The sequence below is a fragment of the Dipodomys merriami genome, unplaced genomic scaffold (genome assembly GCF_024711535.1).
Source record: "Dipodomys merriami isolate MVZ:Mamm:240054 unplaced genomic scaffold, mDipMer1.0.p SCAF_106, whole genome shotgun sequence".
Classification (NCBI taxonomy): domain Eukaryota; kingdom Metazoa; phylum Chordata; class Mammalia; order Rodentia; family Heteromyidae; genus Dipodomys; species Dipodomys merriami.
In genome coordinates this window covers 3,916,176-3,938,331 of record NW_027202338.1, presented here as the reverse complement: position 1 = coordinate 3,938,331, position 22,156 = coordinate 3,916,176, and the positions used below count along the sequence as shown (strand labels likewise).

Here is a 22,156-nt window from a genome sequence, read left to right as displayed (position 1 = left end):
CACCCAGGCCCAGAGTTCAGGTCCCACAACCGGACCCAAACAAACAAACAAACAAACCCCCTAACAGATAAGAACAAAGGTAAGTGCTTATGGACAAGCATGGTGGCATATACCTGTAATCTGTTTTCTTGGGGAGGCAGAAGAGAGTGGGAAATTTAAGATCAGCCTGGACCACAAGATTCTGCCTCAAATTAAAAAACTCCCCTAACTCCTTGCTAGCAGGGGTGGTTGACAAAGCCAGTGGCTAGGAAAAAACGATACTATGGTTTGGTGCAGACTCCTGGCCCGGCCTCCTGGGGACTGGGGTTGGACCTGAGCAGTGTGGATACTCAGGCCCATCTGCCTTAGCTGACAGTGTCCTGTCAGCCTCCTTTCAGCTAGGATTATAGGCGTGAGCTCTGGCACCCAGCTAAAGTGCAACTCTCTTTTTTTTTTTTTTTGGGCGATTGTGGGGCTTGAACTCTGGCCCTGGGCGCTTGTCCCTCAGCTCTTCAGCTCAAGGCGAGCGCTCTACCACTTGAGCTACAGCGCCACTTCCGGTTTTCTAGTGGTTTATTGGAGATAGGAGTCTCACGGTCTCTCCTGCCCGGGCTGGCTTTGAACCGCGATCCTCAGATCTCAGCCTCCTGAGTAGCTAGGATTACAGGCGTGAGCCACTGGCGCCTGGCTAAGTGCAACTCTCTTGAAAGACCTATCTGTCAAGGGTAGGAACATTGTGAGATCAAGAACTTTCTAGAACCCTCCAGTTGGTCACGGTGCCCTACCTTCCTGAAACATGGTAGGCACAATCAGGTAGTATGGGAGGTGATAATTTGGAGTGACTTCCTCCCAGGGCTGGCAGCTTCAAGTACTGCTGAGCTCTCCCCAATCCCAGACGGGGTCCTCTGATAACTTAATCTCTGTCCTCATCCTTAGGGAGGCAGAGGGTGGAAAAGTTGGGAAGTGTCAAAATTTTCCTATTTCGTTGTCCAAGTTCAGGCCCACCTACGCCCCCTCGTGACCAAGGCTGCACATTGCAAAGACAAAGCTGTAATTAGCTCCAATTTTCAAAGACCCTGGGACCTGGCATGGGGCAATGAAACCGCTGACCCCGATGGTGCCAGGACTGCAGTAACGTGCCTGGAAGGGGAGCACTGCAGACAGGCCCAACAGGCCCAACCCACCCAGGGCAGCGGCGGGCCAAGGGCCAGGGATGTCCGCCCTCCTCCTGGTGGGGACCAGGGTTCCCTACTGATGGCAGCGCTTTTCCAGCAGGATCCTTGCTGGCTTATACCCAGACTCCACCACGCTGGGCCTATTCCCCTGGCTCCAGGTTTGTCCTCATTCTTGCCAATGACAAGATGTAACAGAAAGGGCTGGGAAGGTGGCCGTGCATGAAGCCCTGGGTTCGATTCCTCAGCACAATATAAGCAGAAAAACAAATACAAAAAAAAAAAAAAAAAAAGATGTAACAGAAGCCCCTACAGGTTCGGCCTCCGAGTAAGGATGGCATCTTCCCCTGACTTTTCTTCTGATCTGGAAGTTTCACAAGTAGAGGAAACCAAATTCTAAAGCAAGTAACTTTATTATCATTTCTCACGAAACAAATGAAGAAAATGTAGAAAATAGCTGTAACACAGAAGAGCCGTGGGGCTCCCTGCCCGGTGGACGGGTACAGCATCGGCAAAGGCCTGCAGGGCCACGCGCCAAGGACAGGGTTGGCGGAGGAGGGCACCGTACCCGCCAAGAATCAGAACAAGACTTCCCCAACACTGCAGGCAGGGGCACTTGATGATGCTCTGGAGGAGCTGGGGTTCCAACTAGGGCTCCCTTGAGTCTGGGCCCAGTCCCCACCTGAAGTCACACCCCTCCTGTGGGCTCAGCTGAGAAACAGCGCTGAGAAGTCAGGAGGCAGGCTGCTCCTTGCAGGGAAGCTGGAGTGGAGCAGGGCTCTGCCACCCTCCCGGGTAAAGGACATCAACAGATGGTGGCAGGTGGCAGGCTTGGGCTTACTTGGGGCCCAGGCACTCCACAACCCCACTGCCCTTCATACCATCAAAGAAGAAGAAGTTGTTGTGTGGTGGGTCCCTCTGAGACAGGGCCTGTGAAGAGAAAGACAAAGTACCACTCAGCTCAAGCACCTTCTAAGAGCTACAGAAACTGAATAGCGCAAGGGGCTGTGTGTATGTATCTCAGCTGGGCCCAGAGACCACTGGGCAATGTTGGGGGGCCAATGCTAAGCCTCTCAATATCCCTCTGTCCACGCACAAAGTGGATCTCAGGCGGACAGAGCCTCAAGACACCTCAATGGAAAAGAAAAGCACAGGAATTGTACCTAGGGCCTGGCCAGCACTCTCCTATGGGATTGCCCCCCCCCCCCCCCACTACTTCCTGAAGCCTTTGAGCCATCTTTCAGCATGGGTTCTGCCTGGTATAGCAGACTCGGTGCTGTGGACCTGAGGGAGGGGACTTTGCACAGCTGCCCGCCTTCTCCGGTTTACTTTACGTAGGTGGTCAGCTGAGGCCACCACTGCTCCTGCCAGCTGGCTGCAGGGAAGCAATGCTAAGCAGGGGTGTGGCGGGATGAGAGCAGGGCACGGGGTGAGCGAGGGGCAGGGCGGGTAGGAGGAGATGCAGCAGCAGGAATGTGCAGTACTCTGGCTGCCCGGTAAACAGAAACAAGACACTGGTCCACAGCTGTCCGCCAGTAGGAAGGAGGGGATGCACAGAAGCCCCTGTGCAGTGGGTCGAGGCCACCTGCCCACCACCCTCCACTGCTCACTCAGACCGAGATTTCAGCATCCCTGCCTGGGGACCCCAGCACTTAGGCGGTTGAGGAGGATGGCGGATTTGAGGCCAGGCTGGGGCTACACAGGGAGATCCCACCACAAGAATCTTAAAAGATCCTCAGGAGGTTGAGAACCGAGGATCATATTTCGAAGCCAGCCTGGGTAGGAACAGTCATGGCTCATCTCCAATTAAACGCCCCCCCCCCATGCACGCACGCACGCACGCACACACACACACACACACACGCACACACACGCACACACTGGCACCAATCTGCCCCCACAGGACACTTTACCTTCACGATCTCTTGTGCCAAGATCCCTCCAACTACCGCACACACCGGGGCCATCTCAGAGAAGCAGTACCTAGAGAGATGGGACGGCAGTACTGGGGTGATGAGGACTCAGCCCCTTCCCCTCCCTCCCTCAGGAAGAACTATAGAGACAGCGAGGCTAAGCCCTGACCTGGAGAGCGCCCCAGTGGGTGGCAGGGACACTTTTGCACACTTTGTTTGTCCCTCTTACGTTGTGGGAGCTCTCCATCTGTGCTTCCTAATAATAAGGTGGCAGGTGGCAGAGGTCCAGCGGCTGGGCACATTCTCCTAATTCTCTCCGCAGCTAGGGCGCTGCGCTCGGTATGCTGTTTGCAGACAATGCCAGGGAGCAGGCAAAACAAAGCCCTTACAACCCAGGGCCACACCAAGCACAAACTAGAGAACAAACTCAAGCTGCTACTGTTACCCAGCCCTCCAGCTCACCCAGCCAAAGACCCATGCCCACCCCCCACCCCCCAGGGTCAGTCCTGACTTCAACCCTAAGGGCTTGTCCACAGAGGGAACCCACACAGGACCACCCCAGTCAGCTTCCCCCTGAATTTCTCAACCACCTCCGATCCCACCCCAGCGCACACTCCTTCTAGACAGCACCACCAATGAATAGCCTGAGCCAGAGTGGTGACTCGCCACTCATCCTAGCGACTCAGGAGGCTGAGGTCCTAGGCCCATGGCAGGAAAGTCTGTCTGTGACACTCTTATCCCCAATTAATCAGCAAAATGCCGGAAATGGGAGTTGTAGCTCAAGTGGTAGAATGTGAGCCTTGAACAAAAAAACAAAGCTCAGGGACAGCTCCCAAGCCCTGAGTTCAAGCCCTAGGACCTGAACCAAAAACAACACAACAACGAAAGGTACAGCCTGAGTACCAACAACCACTTGGTTTGGTCTACAACATTGGTGGGGGGCAAGGCACAGGGCACCTGGACCATGCAGCGTGGCACAGGGGTCCAGAACCTCTCCTCCCCTGCCCAAGGCTTGCGCCAATGTGGGATTGCCACATCTGTACACACAGGCAACATGCTGGCCACCAGGCTAGAGCCATTCCAACTGCCACAGCAGGTGGAGAATGTTCATTTTATTATGTCTATCTTGCCACAATAAATACGTGGATTATATTGGACACATATTGTACATATATTGTATATGCAAATGATGAATGTTTCCTAAGCACGACAGGTGATAAAGCAGTCTAGTAAGCTAAGTGCAGTAACACAAGGCAAGAGGCTGGAGAAACGGGCTGCTGAGCCCACTACACAGAAATAATGCTTGAGCCCCCTCCCACCCTCGAGCAGCCCATCCACCGAGGCTGAGCCCGGCACCTTCTCACACGGTGGACCCGGGTGTGTTACCTTCCTCATCAGAAAAGCAATAAAGCTTCCTGATTGTGTTTGTGAAGAGAACAAGTGGGTGGCCAGGGAAGAGCACGGCAGGCCCCCGGGAGATGAGGGAAGGAGAAACTTGTGCACAGTCTGGGTGGCAGCGGCGCTAGGGCGGCTGGGGCCTGTGCGAGGGTAGCTCAGCTGCCAGGCGGTGGCTCATTTCTGTGCCTACGTCCCTGGCCCATCTCAGCTCATCTCGAAGCCTGGCTCCAGAGACTTGAGAGTCACTCAACACCTCTTACTTAGCAGGCAATAGAGGAGCACCTGCGCTCTGGGCCAGCCAGCCACGGACATGGGGAGGGGGAAGAGAGGGGGAAGAAAGGGGGGTGTCTAGGTCCAGTGGCAACAGGACACTGGGCAGCTGTGGCCACCACTGGCCTTGGTGGCTGGGTGGTGGCTCTCTCAGCCATCCTTCCTGGGCCATGAGTGCGACCCACCAACTTAAGACGAGCTGGACCCCACCCGAGACCGAGCGCCACCAGCCTGAAACCGCACGGTGACACTGATACTGTAATTACCTTATGGACGAGAGGTTTTTGGTTTGTGGCACTGAAGGTGGTTGGAAGACAGTGGTCCCTGGGATGGGTAGGGACGTGGCACAAGGCGAGGGGTGCATGGTGGGTTTGTCACAGGATGAGAATGGACAGGGCTGGCAGGGGAGAGCCGACGCGAGACTCTGGGGTGAGGGAGAAAGGACACAGAAGGAAGGGGCTGTGGCTGCCCTCTGCTGGGGGTCACGGGGTGGCATGGGCACCCTAGGCAACTACTACTAAACCATGGGCACGTGACCTCACCCAACTGAAGCTGACTGCAGCACAGGGCAGAGGACACTGCAGCCTGGATGTCTGCTGGAGGAGGGAGGGGCAAACAAGCCAACCATAGGGTACAAGTGGCAATTCCTGGGTCTCCACATCCTGGGGGCCAGACGATGGACACATGCAGCACTGGGCAACCTTGGAACTCCCAATAAGACACGTTTGGGAGCAGGCAAGTGGCTCTATAAGCCACACGGCTCCCCACAACCACAGCAGAGGGGAACGACCCAAAGAGAATATGAGAGAAAGGCAGAGAATAGCTTCAGTAACAGCTCCTAATGCCCGCTTCCAAGCCACGAGAACCAAGTATAGCACTCTACCACTTGAGTCACAGCGCCACTTCAGGCTTTTTCTGTGTATATGATACTGAGGAATCGCACTCAGGGCTTCGTGCATGCTAGGCAAGCACTCTACCACTAAGCCATATTCCCAGCCCCAAGAACCAAGTACTTTTATGAAAACCACCTCCTTCCTTTCCCTCTTCCCTGTTCTTTTCTACAGGGTCTCTGTATATCCCAGACAATCTGCCTTCACTCTCGGCCCTCTGTCTTCCGAGGGCTGGATTACAGGCGTATCTACCATACCTGGCCACCTCCCTAATGGGTACATATCACTACAACAGTGGAGGGTGGGTAAAGTGCGGGTGCGGGAGGAATGAGACACACAGGAGCCCTCATGACTTTGGGTCTTGTGACCTCTGAAAGTGGGGCACAGTGAGCCACATTCATGAATCCAGGCTAAGTTCTGAGGAGCACTAAGCACCCACCTGACAAAGTCATCGGGCAGCAGGTCAGGATGGACGCCCAGGGAGTCGAGCACGTCGTTGCGGATCTGGAGCAGCAGCTCGGAATCCTCCCTGCAGGTACTGGAACCAGGGTCTCTTCCTTTATCTGTGCGGAACTTTAGAAGAACTGAGGGGAGAAAGGGGTGTAAAGGTTCTCTTAATGAATGCTTCCAGGTGTGCACTAAGAAATCTGTGCTAAAGGAAGGAGTCCATTGTTGAAACACAGGCCAAGCGAAAGCAGCACACCTTTCCACTGTCCAACACGGCCAGCACCAAGGCAACCAGATGGCTACAGAGCAAATCCCCCATGACAGGGGTGACAGTGATGGTGGAATGGGGGCCCTGCTGGAAGTCAGGTGGGACTTCCAGCACAGGCATGTGTGGTTCTTCCAGAATGTGCCCTGTGGACCCTTCTACATTCCAGCCATCACAGCATGATGGGTGATCACATTGGTGTGAGCCTTGACTTCTGCCCCCAGTTTGTACTGGCAAGATTCTGGGGCAGCTCTCTCTCTCTCTCTCTCTCTCTCACACACACACACATACACACACAGAGCTGGCAGGCTGGCACCGTCCACAGGCTTCGCTGACAACATCTGGAAGGCTCCCAGGACCACTGGAGAGTGGCCAGAAGTTGGGCCTTATTTGCAGCAAGGAAGGCTTCTCACTCTTTTGAAGTCAGCACTCTAGTTAGCACGGTGGGATGGGGGCAGGGGGTGGGGAGTGAGTGGGTGAAGAAGCCATGTTCTAGGACAGCAGCCTCAGGTCTGACCCTAGCCCCAGATGAAGTTCTTGCTCATTCCATCTTCCTCTTTTGTGTTCTGCTGCACGCACACGCATGCGTGCAGGCATGGACATGGACAGACATGCACACACACACACACACACACACACACACACACACACACACACACACACACACACGCTCTGGCTGTCGGCTGCATTGCTGAGGAGCATGGACATGGACAGACATACACACACACACACACACACACACACACACACACACACACACACACACACACACACACACACACACACACACACACACACACACACACACACACACACACACACACACACACACACACGCTCTGGCTGTCGGCTGCATTGCTGAGGAGCCCTGCCCCAGCAGTGTGCAGACATCAACCGTTCGTTCGGTGAGATCAAACACTCGGGGAAAGGGAGCTGTCTGCTAAATGTGACTCATCCGACCGTGTCCAAACACTGTGCGAGTTCCCTTCCCAACTTGATTAACTTCATCTGAACCTTTTAATTAACTTGAGCTGCTCAAGTCCTGGGGACCGCACACTCTGCAGGAGATGCGGGCTGCTGTCTGCTCAAACTTTAAGATGGAGTCTCATTAGGCTGGAAGTCACCACCTTCCTGCTTGGCCACTGAAACACAGAGATGACCGGCATGCACCACCACCCCTTTTTTCCTTTTTAGAAACTTTCTGCTCTCAAATATTGCGGGGATGCAGCTGAGAGGCGGCATGGCAAACTCAGACAGACCCCAAACAACCAAAGGCTGTGATCGTAGCTCATGCGGTTTTAGTGAAATTGCTGCATCACCGCACACATCCGTCCAGGATTTTAATAATCAAAACAACGAAGTCACAATCACTACACTCCTGACAGGACTGCACGCTTCCCCTCTGTCCTGATCTTCCATGAGGGGAGTTTCTAAAAAAACAAAAATTAAAAATCACTCCAAATGGCCCTCCCCCTGCCCCTCGGAGCTCACCAATTACAACAGCACACGGGACTCTGAACTAGCTAACTAAAATGTCAGTGTCTGACAGGACACCAAGTGTGAACAGTGTGGGCCACGCAGAGGCAGATCACACGCAGACCCGTCGCGCAGGGCCTTGTGTCCGCCAGTGTCACAGGGCTGCTGGGACAGAGGCCGGCACACACACCGCCCTGTCTGCCACAAGCGGCGGGGAAAGAGGGTCTTTTCTCCAGTCCAGCACTTGAGTGGCACATGACCTGGGCTCTGGGCATCTGCTGTGCTCTGCCAACCACACTTGCCCCGGAACATGGCACAGGACATCCCCGTGACTGTTGTCTGACAGTCAAAGAGAAGATGTGAGGCTTTCAGCAAGGGCTGCAGCTGGCCTTGGGGCCCGGGGCAGATGCTGGGGAGGGGGAGGGGGTGCCGCCTGGAAGAAAACACCAGGCAGGTTGTAGACAATGTGGCCCATTCTTGTGTGCTCATCTTGTGGGCCTCAGTTTCCCTTCTGCAGAAGGACAACAAGAGAGGGCCTATCCCAGGCTTCCTGTTCAGTTCAGAGACACAAACAGTGAGGATGGCATTGCAGTGTGGCCAGCGGAAAGGCTGCCTGGCATGTGGGAGGGAGAACACTCATGTAGGGGTCAGGGAGATTTCACGCGACCATACCAGTACTGATGTGCCTGGTTGCCATGAACCCCAGTACACAAGGGAGCCCTGGCGCCGGCCTGTTTTGGAGATTAAGGGGCCGAGTGGGTAACTGCTGTCTGCTTCTCAAGGTAGAGCTTCTGCCAGTGCCTCCTTTCTAATCGACCCTGGGCTCTGCCTTGTCTGCTGCTGATAAGCCAGGGCTACACACAAACACCAACCACTGTTTTTTTTTTCCCCCTCCCTACAAAATTATTTTTAAACATCTGTGGTCATGACAGCAGCAAATTGTGTTCAGCTGCCACCCCATTATCGGAGACCATTTCCCCGTGGCTGTCTTCCCCCCTTCCATAGGATTCGTCATTGTTGAACACCAACAATATCCTCGTTGGAGAACAAATGGTCTGTCCAAAAAGTGGGGGTGCCTACGCATCGCTTGCTTGGCAAAGGTTTACAAATGCTAAAATAAGACTTGGGTGTGGTGGCTCATTCCTGTAGTACCAGCTACTTAGGAGGCACAGAGGAAGAGGATCTGGGGTTAAGGCCAGCCCAGGCAAGTTAGTGAAACCAATCTCAACAAATAAACCAGGCAGTGGTGGCATGCTTGTAATCCCAGTTATGTGGCAGGTCCGATAATCCAAACCAGCTGAAGGCCTGGCTCAAGGAGTACAGTCTGCCTAGCATCTGTGAAGCCACATTCAAATCCTTTCCTGTCAATAAAAATTATGCTTACATATTTGCTCAAAGCCAGGATTCACATGAAGTTCCCACCAGTATGAAAACCAGAACTATGGCTCCACACTAATCTATACTTTGCTCTTTTTCACCTGGGTCCAGTGAAAACCCAGCTAGTGCAGTGTCTTCCTTTCACTCCTATCCCGCACTATCACCATTTGAAGCACTAAATGCATGTTTACATAAAAACACAACTAAGTGGGCTGGGAAGTTGGCTCAGTGGTAGAGCGCTTGCCTTGCATGCCTGAGGCCCTGGGTTCGATTCCTCAGCACCACATAAGCAAAGAGGAAAAAAAAGCCGGAAGTGGTGCTGTGACAAGTGGTAGAGCGCTAGCCTTGAGCTGAAGAGCTGAGGGATAGCGCTCAGGCCCAGAGTTCAGGCCCCACAACCAGACCCAAAAACAAAAAACAAAAAACACAACTAGTAAACTGAGGCTCTGCTTCAGGACAGGTTCTGATCTCAGCCTCCAGAATAGCTAGAATTGTAGCCTTGAGCTGCTCTAGCCAGTTTCCCTCCCTTCCTTCCTCCCTCCAACTCCTTCTTTTTCCCTTCTCTCTCCTCACTGCCCCCACCCCCAAACATTCTGCTATGTACCTTAAGACTGGCCTCAAACTTGGAATCCTCCTGGACACTGGGATTACAGGCATGTACCACAACACCCTGCTACATCATTCTTTTCCCCCAAGCTCCTCAGTTTCTGACAGATGGGTGAGGTGACGGGGGAAGCTGGCACCACAGAAGGGTTCCTGCCGCTGGCAGCTGTGTCTTATCTAGCGGGGGTGGGCCACTGTTGCTCCTGCAGGACAATGCTGCCACCCTTCCCATGTGCCAGACTTTATGCCTCTCCAGGGAAGTCCACGCTCAGCTCAGGAGCCTGCATATCAGTTGGTCTGAGGGCTATGATGGAGGAATTCTGACATACCCACAGAGAGACCACCGGGATCTCATGGCTTTTCCTATGTCTCCTATGAGGCTCTCCTGACAGCCTACGCAGGCGCTTGCAGGGTCTCCCACATAACTTTCCAGCTTCAATTCTATGCTCAATTCTTCAATTCTGTGCCCTAGTACTTTTCCATCATTCATCAGAGAAAAGCCTGGAAGATAAGGCTGCTGAGGACCGTGATAAACATCCTCACGTTGAGACAGGCCACGCGCGCAAGCTCTCCCTGGCCTGGACTGAAGCTTCGTGGTCTTGCTCATGCTGCTCCGTGAGCGCTGTTTCCATACCAGACCCACTATTTTTAGCAATCCTGTTATGATAAACTCACAGTAACCTCAAAAAGAACAAATCAAAGTCAATGTTTTGCCACAGGAAACCAGCTCACTCTTCATGTTTTTCCAACATGTTACAAAAAAATAATAAAAAGATGAAGCCGTTTTGTCACAGATGGCCAGGGTAACCTGAAAGATAGTGGAAAAATGCAGCAGGAAGTACTCAGTCCGGCCACCATCTTGTTATGTAAACTGGAAAAACACTCCACACACAAACGTGGTGAAGACACACATGCACATAGCTGCTTCATTGCAAGTAGAATTATGAATGAGGCAGCAAGAAACATCTGTGGGGGTGGGGTGCAGGCCAGTGCCAGAAGACATGGGATCAAAAGTCTGGGGGAGGCTGGGTGTCAGTGGCTCACACCTGCAATCCTAGCTACTCAGAAGGCTGAGATCTGAGGATTGTGGTTCGAAGCCAGTCTAGACAGCAAAGTCCATGAGACTCCTTATCTCTTCTAAGCTGTTTGATGGAGGAGCTATGGTTCAAGTGGTAGAGTGCCAGCTATGAGCAAAAAAAAAAAAAAAAGCTAAGAGGCAGCACCCAGGTCCTGAGTTCAAGCTTAGTACAAGCACCCCCGAAAATAAAGAAACCAGAAATGTATCCATAACTTTTCCTCCACCACATGGCAACAATGTGTCCCGGCCTAGGGGCAGTGGCTCCAGTCCTGAAAGATTCATGGGAAGCAAAGGAGGAAACTGAGGAAGGGAAGAGGCAGGGAGGAGAAGGAAGATGCAGCTCAACTCAGCCCTAGGGAAACAAGAGGAAGCTGTCCAAATGCAACTGGAAGATCAGATGAGCACTATTCAAGACAAACTCTGCAGGATACATCTCCCTGAGAAAGAGCTGTCATGTGGACACCTTCCCAGGCCTTAGAGAGGACACAGGAGTGTAGACAGCGGGCTCAGGGATCCCAGCAGCCTGTGCAAATATGTGCTACATATACTGTGTGTACCATGAAGAAACTAGGCCAAAAAAAAAAAGTGCTTTCTCTGGGTATTTTTACAATAAATACAGTGTTCTGCTTTGCTTTTGGTGAGGACTGACCTCAGGGCCTTGCACTGGGCAGGGAAGCGTGTGATCATCACAAACTCCTCAATCATAGAAAGGTGCTCTTTTTTTTTTTGGGGGGGGGGTCCGGTCGTGGGGCCTGAACTCTGGGTCTGGGCGCTGTCTCTCAGCTCTTCAGCTCAAGGCTAGTGCTCTACCATTTGAGCCCCAGCGCCACTTCCGCCTTTTTTCTTTTTGCTTATGTGGTGCTGAGGAATCGAACCCAGGGCCTCAGGCAGGCAAGGCAAGCGCTCTACCACTGAGCCACCTTCCCAGCCCAGAAAGGTGCTCTTAACTGTTGCTCACCAACCAATAGGCGTTTCCCACCTATGTGCTAGGAGATCAGGAGCAGTCTTCAATCTCTCTGTCTGCCTCCTGGCTGGCAGAATGAGAAAGCAGTATATCTACATATCACGCCTGCGGTAAGCACTCAGTGTTTGAAACAAAACAAATTATTATTATTATGGACCAGGCCCATCCATGCCAGGCCAGCAAGCTAAACTGACCTACACACCCAGAGCAATTACTTCTCAAATAACAGGGGCCACATCCAGGTAGTTCCTTCACAGGGAAGCTTTCCCTCACTGGGTCCAACACAAAGGAAGAACTCTGGGAGGCAAAGGAAGGAAAAGATGCTAGACTTGGGAACCTGTCATCTCAAGTTCCATTTTGGGGGAGCCAATTATTTCAACAGATTAACAAGGTCACCAGAAACTAGAGCTCAACCATGTTTTAACTTGCTCTGCTTCCCTCAGCGCGCACACTGAGAAGGAGCTAAGAGAACTTTTACAGTCAGGGAAGTGAGTGCACAATCATCAGCACTGTACAGCCACGTGTGCATACTGCAGTCCAAGGCCCAGCACAGAGTGTGGCTTTGGCCCTCACCTTGCAGGAGGAAGTAATCGGTGGCGGTGCGCTTCAGGGCAGCCTGGGCCTTCTCACTGCTCCAGTCCACCTCCAGGGCCTCTTTGATGGGACAGAAAACCACCTTCTGTTGGAAAAAGACACAAGTATTTCAGGATAAACACTGGCTTTAAGTCACAAGGCAAGAGAGCTCTTCTATGTCATTATGGTTTACTGATCAGTGAAAGAAAGAGTGCCCACTGAAACATAAGCAAGTGCTTGTTCAAGTGAGTCTCCTCCACTCCTCTGGGTACTGGAGACTGGGTGATGGGGACACACTCCCTGCATGAAGGAAAAACCAAGTTCCTGAACACCAGCTTCTCTTCCCCTGTCTCGTCTAACTATGGCTGCATTACACTCCAGAAATCCTTGCAACAGTGAGAAGCAGAACCTATATCTAAAGATATTCAAGAACATAAGCATGATAGCTCAGGTCTGCAATCACACTCACCCAGAAAACAGAGATCAAGATCATAGTTGAGAGCCAACTGAGAGCCAAAAAAAAAAAAGAAAAAGGAAAAAGAATGAGACCTCCTCTTTTAATAAGTAGGTATAGTATTGAATCCTGTTAATTGTAGCTACTTGAGAGGTACAGGAAGGATTTCAGTCCAAGGTCTGCCTTGGGCAAGAAATGGGAAAATAACCTGAAAAACAGCTGGAAGCACAAAGGTTGGACAAATGGACCAAGCAGAACTGTTTGCCCAGGAAGCACAAGGCTGTGAGTTCAAAGCCAACAAGCACTGGTGGCTCACATCTGTACTCGTAGCTAACTCAGGAGGCTGAGACCTGGAGGATCTGGAAGGCCAGCCTGGGTAGAAAGTTTGCTAGAACTTTTCCAGAATGATCCCCACTTTCCCATATTGATCCCATCACCCTTACAAAACCTCACATCACCCATGTTCCTGGGTGAGCCTGTGCCTATCCTTTTGGCCATCAAGTCCTTCCTTGACAGCTGGAGGCTGGGGAGACCATGCCTCTCCAGTTTGAGATAGCAGGACCAACTGTGCTTCCTTGCCCCTAACACACAGGGTCTTACACACAGTGGGCTGTTTTAGGGTGAGAAAAGTCAGCAGGTCTTTGCCCTAAACCTGTCATGAATACTAGGTACAGGATGCACTGAAAAACTCCCTCAGAGATTCTCTGGCCACCACCTGATTGTTCTGCTTCATGTTTGTGCCAGGCTGGGAGGACAATCAAACCCAATGCTGTCCGTCTCATGACTTCTCCTGGGCACCAAGGGCAGCAGACAAACTGATCCTGTAGCTCTGGGCCAGGCCAGATACCTACTTAGATGGTGTGAAAACCACAGGTTTTTTTTTTCCTCTGTTTTGTAAAGTTTCTAACTTAGGAGCACACAGTGTACCTTGAAGCAGAAGTAACTTTATATCATCTGACTGAACTTAGGAAAAAGGGGGAGGGGAAGGGAACTCTAACCAGAAACTGTTCACAGGAAACAGGAAGTAGCTGCCCCCCTTCCACCCCCAACCTGGGAGTACAAACCAATCAGTGACTCTACTAGATCCAGGCAGAAGGGCTGAGTTGAGAGCAAGGTATCTGACAAGGCCTGGAATCTAGGGACTGGGAGGAGGGGCGCCCCACATGCCTCCTGGGCTCTCAGATCTGGGTTGGAATCCCAGCTCTGCATTCAAGTGGAACAGCTGACCAACAAGGCAACGAAGTCAGCTGGGCAATATTTTGATACCTTCAAATTGTCCCGATATAGGAAGAGGCACACAAAGCCCAGGCCTGCAGAGCCCTGAGGAATGGGAAGTCAAGGCCACTGGGGCTGCCCACATTCTCCTCATAGTGACAGAAAGTGACTCCCAAAACAGTAGCACAGACTCCAGGGAAACTTCCAGCTGTGACCTGCTAACCCAGCCCATTTGAATGCGAAAGACACGCCTCCACTAGGAAAGGAAGGCTCCTAAACCAGAAAATCCTTCACACCCAGGCCAAGTGTCACTCCAGTAACAGTGATTTATAAACTGACAGTCCACACAAAGCTGCTTCCATGCTCCTCCCAGCTTAACTCCTCCTCCCATACCAAAGCAGCACAGACAGTCAGATAATGCTTGGCTGAGGGAGAGGGAGAGGGAGAGAGGGAGGGAGGAGAGGGAAAGGAACAGGGAGAGAGGGAGGGAGGGAGGGAGGGAGGGAAAGGAAGGGAAGGGAAGGGAAGGGAAGGAAAAGGAAGGAGGGAAAGGAGGGAAAGGGGAGAGAAGAAAAAGTCAAAGCAAAATAGCAATTCCAAAGGAGGCAGGCTCTGGTGGCTACTGTCTGTAATCCTAGCTACTCAGGAGGCTGAGATCTAAGGATCACAATTCAAAGTTCATGAGACTCATCTCCAATTAAGCACTAGAAAACAGGAAATGGCACTATGGCTCAAAGTGGTAGAGTGTTAGCCTTGAGCAAAAACAAAACAAAACAAAACAACTCAGGGACAGCACCCAGGCCCTGAGTTCAAGCCCCATAAAAGACCAAAAAAAAAAAAAAAAACATATCAAGATAATAGCTTTTTGCTGAAGAGTAGTCTTTCTAATACTAAGTCCATACACTAGAGGTCGAAGCTACTGGTCTATACAGCGAACAAGCCAAACAGGTTAAATTCTCTGTGGTCTCCACTGTACCAATTGTAAGGTACGCTCCTGGATGGCGGAGCAGACTCCACCCTCCTCGCAGCAAAGTTTCCACCCAGTACCTGCGTTACCTAGGCAACTGGGACACGGGGAAGAGGTCACATCTGCATCCACTGAGGTCACATCTGAATTTGATGTGGCCACACCTTTCTCCACCCATACCCTAGATAAGGCCTAGCCCAGGCCCAGATGCCCTCTCTCTGCTCTTTTCTAGCTCTTCTCTTTTCTAGCTTTCTCTTAGCTCTTTTCCCCAGCTCTCTCTCTTTCCCAGGCCTTTCCCCACTGCGTGGAGGACCAAGATGGCCTGGTGCCAGCCGTAACAAATAAACCTACCCCTTACCTGAATACCACGTGTGTGCTGTTCTTACTCGGCTACCTTTTTAAAAACCTAACACCAATCACACAGCATTCCAAGTCTACTGCCAAGCTTCCAGTGCTGAAAGACTACACAAGCATACAGAATCTCCCTTTCAAATTTGGAGCCTTGGCCCACATTCCTTACAGCAACAGGCTGTTGGTATAACCGTGGGACAGGAGGCGCAGGGTAGGTAAGCGTCATTGGCCCCACAAGGCCCCAGGAGTTGGGCTGGGACCCTCAGTGGCTGTGACTCACAGTTACCTTTTTCACCATTGTTGTCTCAGATGAGTCGACTTTTGCCTTTTTGGTGTCAGGCCCATCTTCCACTCCTTGGCTAACTTTGGCAACTTTGGTTTTCTCCCTAGGGGATATGAGGAGAGGAAGTTCTACTTATGAGTTATGTTATTAGTATTAAAATGTGCTCACCCCCCCCCCCAAACACACAAATAAGGTGGTAAGAGCAAAAGCTTTCGTGTCAGGGAAATCTGGATTCAAATCTCATCTCTGTCAATGGATTATGTGACAAGTTAGCCACTTTGCAATACCAAGAGTTGGTGCACTGCCTAGCACATAGGAGCTCTCTATACACAAAACAGGTAGCATGAAATCATGAAAGCAGCAGATCTGATCCCACCCTTTCTGCTTGGAGATCCAGCTTGACATAGTTCATGTTGTGCAAGCAGCTCCTTAAGGCACCAGCACTCAAGGGAGGGAGTCCACACCATAGGGCTCTTCCCCATCTCAGCCTTACAGGCAATAAATGTCAGATCCTCCCCAGGGGCTTTGATGCCAAGCTCCACCCACACTGGGCCTGTCTCTATCAACTAGGTTTACATCTGTGCTACCTGCCACCTTTCATCCAGCAGCTCCAAATTCACAGCACTGTAGGTCCCATCATGAAAGAATCACAGCCTCAAGGTCCTAAACGAGGAAGAAGGGACTGGGTGCTCCTGAGAACTATCTGTGGACCCCAGAGCTGAAGTCACCTGCAGTTACCCCACATTCACAGTACTGGCTCTCTCTCAGCCTGCACAGACCCAACTACAAGCTGGAGAACAGTGTCGAGGGAACAAGCATGCCCCTGACATCCAGGCTGAAACTGTGGGCACAACACCCAAAGCGCAGACTGACCCATACCAACTGTCTAGCATGCTGTTTACTTTATATGAGACCATCATTTGGGGGGCAGGGGTCACATCCATAGTTTGGAACACACAAACTATTGCACTCAGCCATGCCTTGTCTTCAGAATAGTCTACATGCTACAACAAACTACTCTTTCCCCCTTTAGACGGCTGTTCCTACTAGTGAATAAAAATTGTTACAACCCTTTCTCCCAATGCTTACTCAACAAACTCATGCTCTCCGAGATTGGCAAATGTGTAACCATGATAGCCAAAGACATCTCCGGTGAAGAACTTGATGCTGTTTTTGTGGCAGATCTGGTCAACATTAATGATGACATCCCTTGAGCAACCAGTCAGGCACACCTGCAGAAGGAAGACACAGGCTCGGCGAAGTCACCACCCTCAGGTCTGACTAGGCCCTGGGATCAGCTAGGGGCAAACTGTGGGCAACACTGTCAACTGAGGTCAGTTTCTCTTCTTTCGTGGTGCCTGAACTCTGGGCCTGGGCGCTGTCCCTCAGCTCTTAAGCTCAAGGCAAGCACTCTATCACTTTGAGCCACAGCACCACTTCTGGCTTTTTCTGCTAATGTGGTACTAAGGAATTGAACCCAGGGTCTCATGCATGCAAGGCAAGCACTACCACTAAGCTACCTTCCCAGCCCCTGAGGTCACTTCCTAACACCTTAAAAAAAAAAAAAAAAGTGCTTCATTAGAAAGAGAAAGCTACCACCCAGTCTCTCAACTCCACACAATCCACCCTTAGGGCTTCTGTGAAAAAAAAAAGGCAGGGATAACTTAGCAAGCTTTCCTGGAACTATTAAACCTATTCATTTCTAATTGCTCAGAAACCAAGTTTACAGCAATCAGCCTTTCCCTTCCTTTTGTTAGGCCTGTAAGACAAATCCCACTGTCATTATTTCCCCAAATTTAAGGACTAGAGAAAAGATCATGGGCCAAGTGGCCTTCAGTTGGTTCTCTCTCTTTCTTTTTGATGGTCCTGGTAAACTTTGAGCCTGGGCTCTGTCCCTGAGCCTCTTTGTGCTCAAGGTTAGTGGTTAGCCACAGCCATTTCCAGCTTTTTCTGAGTTATTTATTGGAGATAAGAGTCTCTTAGACTTTCCTGCCAGGGGTAGCTTCCAACTGTTATTCTCAGATCTCAGCCTCTTGAGTAGCTAGGATGACATGTGTGAGCCATGGGCCTTTGGTTGGTTCTTTCTGCCACAGTGGAGCAGTGGCTCACTCAAGAGTCTCCTGAGACCTCCAGATGGTGCTTGAGGAAGTTGAGGCACTGGAAATGGCCAGTTCCACAGCACATGGCAGTAACATTTTGGGAGAAGCTTTGTGGGATCAGTTAACAGACAACTTCTTAACTATTTAAAGAGCATTTCCAGTTGATACCTGCTCTGCTGGTATCTTATCAGTCTGGACACTGCAATACCATTGAGAAATTTATTCCTTAAGGATTTCATAGGATATAGCCACCCAAGGAGGGGGGAAAGAGAACCAAGGCAGAAATTATCTTAGCAGTGGGAAATAGGCAGTCATCTTCACCTACAATATGGGTAATATATAATCAATTGGCTTAAATCTGCTCTCTACAGCTCCAAGTTGATGAACACTAGCTAGAATAAACCAAATGTAGTTGCCATGGATAAGAAAGAAAAAGGGACAAATGCACAGGTGGATCCATTGTTCCCAGCCCATTTTCGAACAGATGCATACACACGACGAGACAAAACAAACTCCCTAACTCAAGCTCTGGCTTCTCCTGCAGTGGGTCTATCATTTCCAAACAAGAAGAATCCCTGTGGCCACAGGACTTGGGAGTTTTTCCAGGGTACGGGGAACTCACTCCATGTGAAAGGTCATCAATACCACTTTGACACTGACTTTCAAAACTCAGTTTAGCTTTAACTGCTATAGCAAATGAGGCTGCAGATGCCTCTTGTCTGGAGGATGGTGGGAGTTCTGTCCCGTTACCATGGTAAGTGGCTACTAAAAAACCACCAGACAAGAGACAGATCGAGATCAGGTGTGCTCCTTCTGAAGACCAAACACAAGCTGTACTTTGATATTTCTAACAATAAGTGCCGCTGGTGCCAAAATTTATCAACAACATGTTAAATTTTCAGAAGAAAACACTTGCGGTAATGTGCAAAGATTCTGGAAGGGAGATACAACACTAAACCTGGAGACATATGTCAAGGAAAGAATTCAGCAGACGGCAGTCACCAACAGCCACAATAGGCCTAGCACTGGACCTCTGCATAGAGCAACACTCCATGCAAAGTGGTAAACCTAAAGAACAGATCTTGGCAACTTCCTGGAAATATCAGAACGGGTGCTGTGAGGGCTCTGTGTACTCCCCCCCCCCCCCAAAAAAAAAAAGTAACTTACAGCATCAAACTGAGTGAAAAATGACTCTGTTTTCTTCTCTATGTCCTCTGTGTCCACTTTCACGTCCACCATGGGGTTAAGATTCTGAGCTCGCTCCAAAGATGCTTCGGCTCTATTTCGCCCAACAGAGCCAGTACGAATCAGAAACTGAGCGCCAGGATCTTCAGGAGACACCTAGAAATATATGTATTTTTTTTTTATTGAGTTCTTCTGGAAAATGAACCTCAAAAAAATAACAAACCGAGGCTGGGAAGGTGGCTCAGTGGTAGAGCGCTTGCCTTGCATGCCTGAGGCCCTGGGTTCGATTCCTCAGCACCACATAAGCAAAAAGGAAAAAGCCAGAAGTGGCGCTGTGGCTCAAGTGGTAGAGCGCTAGCCTTGAGCTGAAGAGCTGAGGGACAGCGTCCAGGCCCAGAGTTCAGGCCCCTCAACCAGACCAAAAAACAAAAAACAAACAAAAAACAAACAAAACCTTCCTTTGAAGGATAGCTAAAATATCATCAAATTGTATGTGAGTTCCTAATGCAAGAAATGCCATCTTTCTTGAGAAAGAAAGCTGGTCACTTATAGCTAAAGAGCACCCCCTTGTGTTCAAAAAGGAAATTCACTCCAAACAGAAAGGCCAGGCTTTCTTTTTCCACTTGAAATTTGCAACTGGTCATTTGTAAATTTGGCTTAGCCTAAGCACTCAGGGAAATATGTCTGCAAATGATTTCAGTTCAGAAAAATGCAAAAATCAGACACAAGAATGTTTAAAACAAACCATTTAAATAGAATTAAACCTCATCTAAAAGAAAAACTTCAAAGCCAGGCACCAGTGGCTCACGCCTGTAATCCTAGCTACTTAGGAGGCTGAGATCTGAAGATACTTCAAAGCCAGCCAGGACAGGAAAGGCTGTGAGACACTTATCTCCAATCAACCACTCAGAAAACCAAAAGTGGTGCAGTGGCTCAAGTGGTAAAGTGCTCACCTTGAGCTGAAGAGCTGATGGACAGTGTTCAGGCCCAGAGTTCAAGAGCCCCACGACTGACCACCCCGCCCCTCCAAAAAAAGAACTTTCAGTGATCCTCTTACCTCAGCCAGAGTGTTGTGAATACAGCCTGTACCCAGGTGAACCGTCTTAGGTTTGTCTCAGACTAAAATCAGAATCACTGTGTGCAAAAGGGTACACCACTCTAGACCTCCAGGCAGTTCTCCATTTGCCAATTAGTTACAAGGTAGTGTTGAGGCACCAACAGGCAAACTCTCCACTGTACTCCCAGGTAGCCTCCAAGGCAATGTCTTTAACTACACATCACAGACTGGCATTTAGGTTATATGAGCTGGTAACAGTGGTCCACTTGGGATGCAATGAGTCTCCAAAACTAGTTTCACTAAGGCTAACCTTCTTCTCACAGCACAAAACCTGCACAAGGGGGAGGGGGTGGGAGTTTGAGGGGACAGTAATAAGGTGACATTAGCTCACCAGTTCGTGGTCCAGCATGGTCAGCCCTTTCACTCCAGCCAGGATGAGGTTCTTGGCGATTTCGGCTCCCAGTCCCTTCATTCCAACCACCAGCACCCGGGAGGTCCGCAGCCTGTAGGAAAGACACTGTCAGATTGAGCACACAGGACATGAGCTTCCTGAATCCCACAACGAAAGAAGAGGGGGAAAGTGTGGTTTCCATTGGATGCACTCAAGTATCAGGGCCTCTCAATCTGGAAAAGACAAGTTCCAACCTATCCGGCACAGAAAAAAAAAATCCCCACCACCTATGAATGAATGAACTACGACGCCTCCAGCCACCATGAATGAATGAATGAACCACATCCACATCCTCCACCCACCCACGCATGAATGAATGAAACACGCCCCCCAATTTGCCCAGCCCATTCGTCCCCGCCCCTAAACCCCCTCACCCATCGCCCCGCCCCGTCTGGACGCCCCAATTCTCGAGCTCCCACTTCCAGCTCTCTCAGGACGCCCCCACATCCCCTTTCAGGGGACTCGGAGCCCTCAGAACCACCCAGCCCTCACCGCCCCGCGATGTCCCCGCCTCCCAACTCTTCCACAAACACCCCGGTTAGTCCCGAGCCCAGAACCCGAGCTAGGCGCATAAACCCCGCCTCCCAGCCAAGCCAGACCTTCCCGCCCCCCCAGGGCCCAGATCGCCTCGGTCCGCCGCTCGGCCCCCACAACACCCCGGCGGCGCCTGAGGCCCCCACCGGCCCCGACCTTTTCTGGGCCTCCAATCCCCACAGGCGGATCTGCCGGTCATACTGCGCCGCCTCCTCTTCACTGATGCCGCCGCCAGCCTCCTCCTTCTCCACCATGGCGCCGGTTGCCGCTCTCCGGCCCGCGCGCCGACAACCGACGCTGGCTGCGCGCCGGGGCGGAGTTTGCGCCTGCGCGAGAGAACGGGCCTGCGCAGTGCGTCCAGCGCGGTTTGCCCGCGAATCACGTGGTGTCGAGGGCGGGCTGTGGACTGCCAATCACCAGAGGAAGGCTCTAATAGGCGGGCAGAAAATAAAGCGTCGGCCTTCTGACCGCAGGCCCACGTGGACACCGAGTTAGCTTTTAATTCTGTGAGTTTGGATCGTTCAGGAAAGAATTTAGGCTGGAAGGTGTTTGAATAAAGTGGGCGAGGCCATTTTATTGACCTGTTTGCTTCAGTAGATACGAGTTGCTATTGAAGAAAACATAAAATCGAAGGTTTCTCTCTGGGAGAAAGATTGGTTTTCACACCCGTGAAACTGGAGTGCTAGCCCTGTACAGAAAAAAAGAAAAAAAAAAGCCGGGTGCTGGTGGCTCACGCCTGTAATCCTAGCTACTCAGGAGGCTGAGATCTGACAAAACCGACCGACAAAAAAAAAAAAAAAAAAGACTGCCGGACAGCATCCAGACCCTGATTGTTCAGGCTCCAGGACTGGCACCAATAAAAAAAAAAGGGGGGGGGGCTGTAAGACACTTTTTCAATTGCTTTTTATTGTTGTTGTTAGTTGTGGGGCTTGAACTCTGGGCCTGGGCGCTGTCCCTCAGCTCTTCAGCTCAAGGCGAGCCCTCTACCACTTGAGCCACAGCACCACATCCGGTTTTCTGGTGATTTATTGGAGATAAAAGTCTCATGGACTTTCCTGCCCAGGCTGGCTTTGAACCGTGATCCTCAGATCTCAGCCTCCTGAGTAGCTAGGATTGCAGACATGAGCCACCAGTGCCCAGCTCCTCTTTTTCTTT

General features: G+C 51.0%; 1 protein-coding gene across 1 annotated transcript; it reads right to left on the bottom strand.

Moving 5' to 3' along the window:
• Positions 1-1,545: 1,545 nt before the first annotated feature.
• LOC138814280 (SUMO-activating enzyme subunit 1) lies at positions 1,546-21,307 on the bottom strand. The gene is made up of 9 exons (XM_070003288.1): positions 21,158-21,307; positions 20,408-20,519; positions 18,942-19,115; positions 16,765-16,907; positions 15,679-15,778; positions 12,406-12,511; positions 6,062-6,206; positions 3,065-3,134; positions 1,546-2,081 (listed from the first exon to the last, which is right to left on the bottom strand). The coding sequence occupies exons 1-9, from the start codon at positions 21,253-21,255 to the stop codon at positions 1,989-1,991; spliced, it is 1,041 nt and encodes a 346-aa protein (XP_069859389.1). The 5' UTR covers positions 21,256-21,307; the 3' UTR covers positions 1,546-1,988.
• Positions 21,308-22,156: the final 849 nt, after the last annotated feature.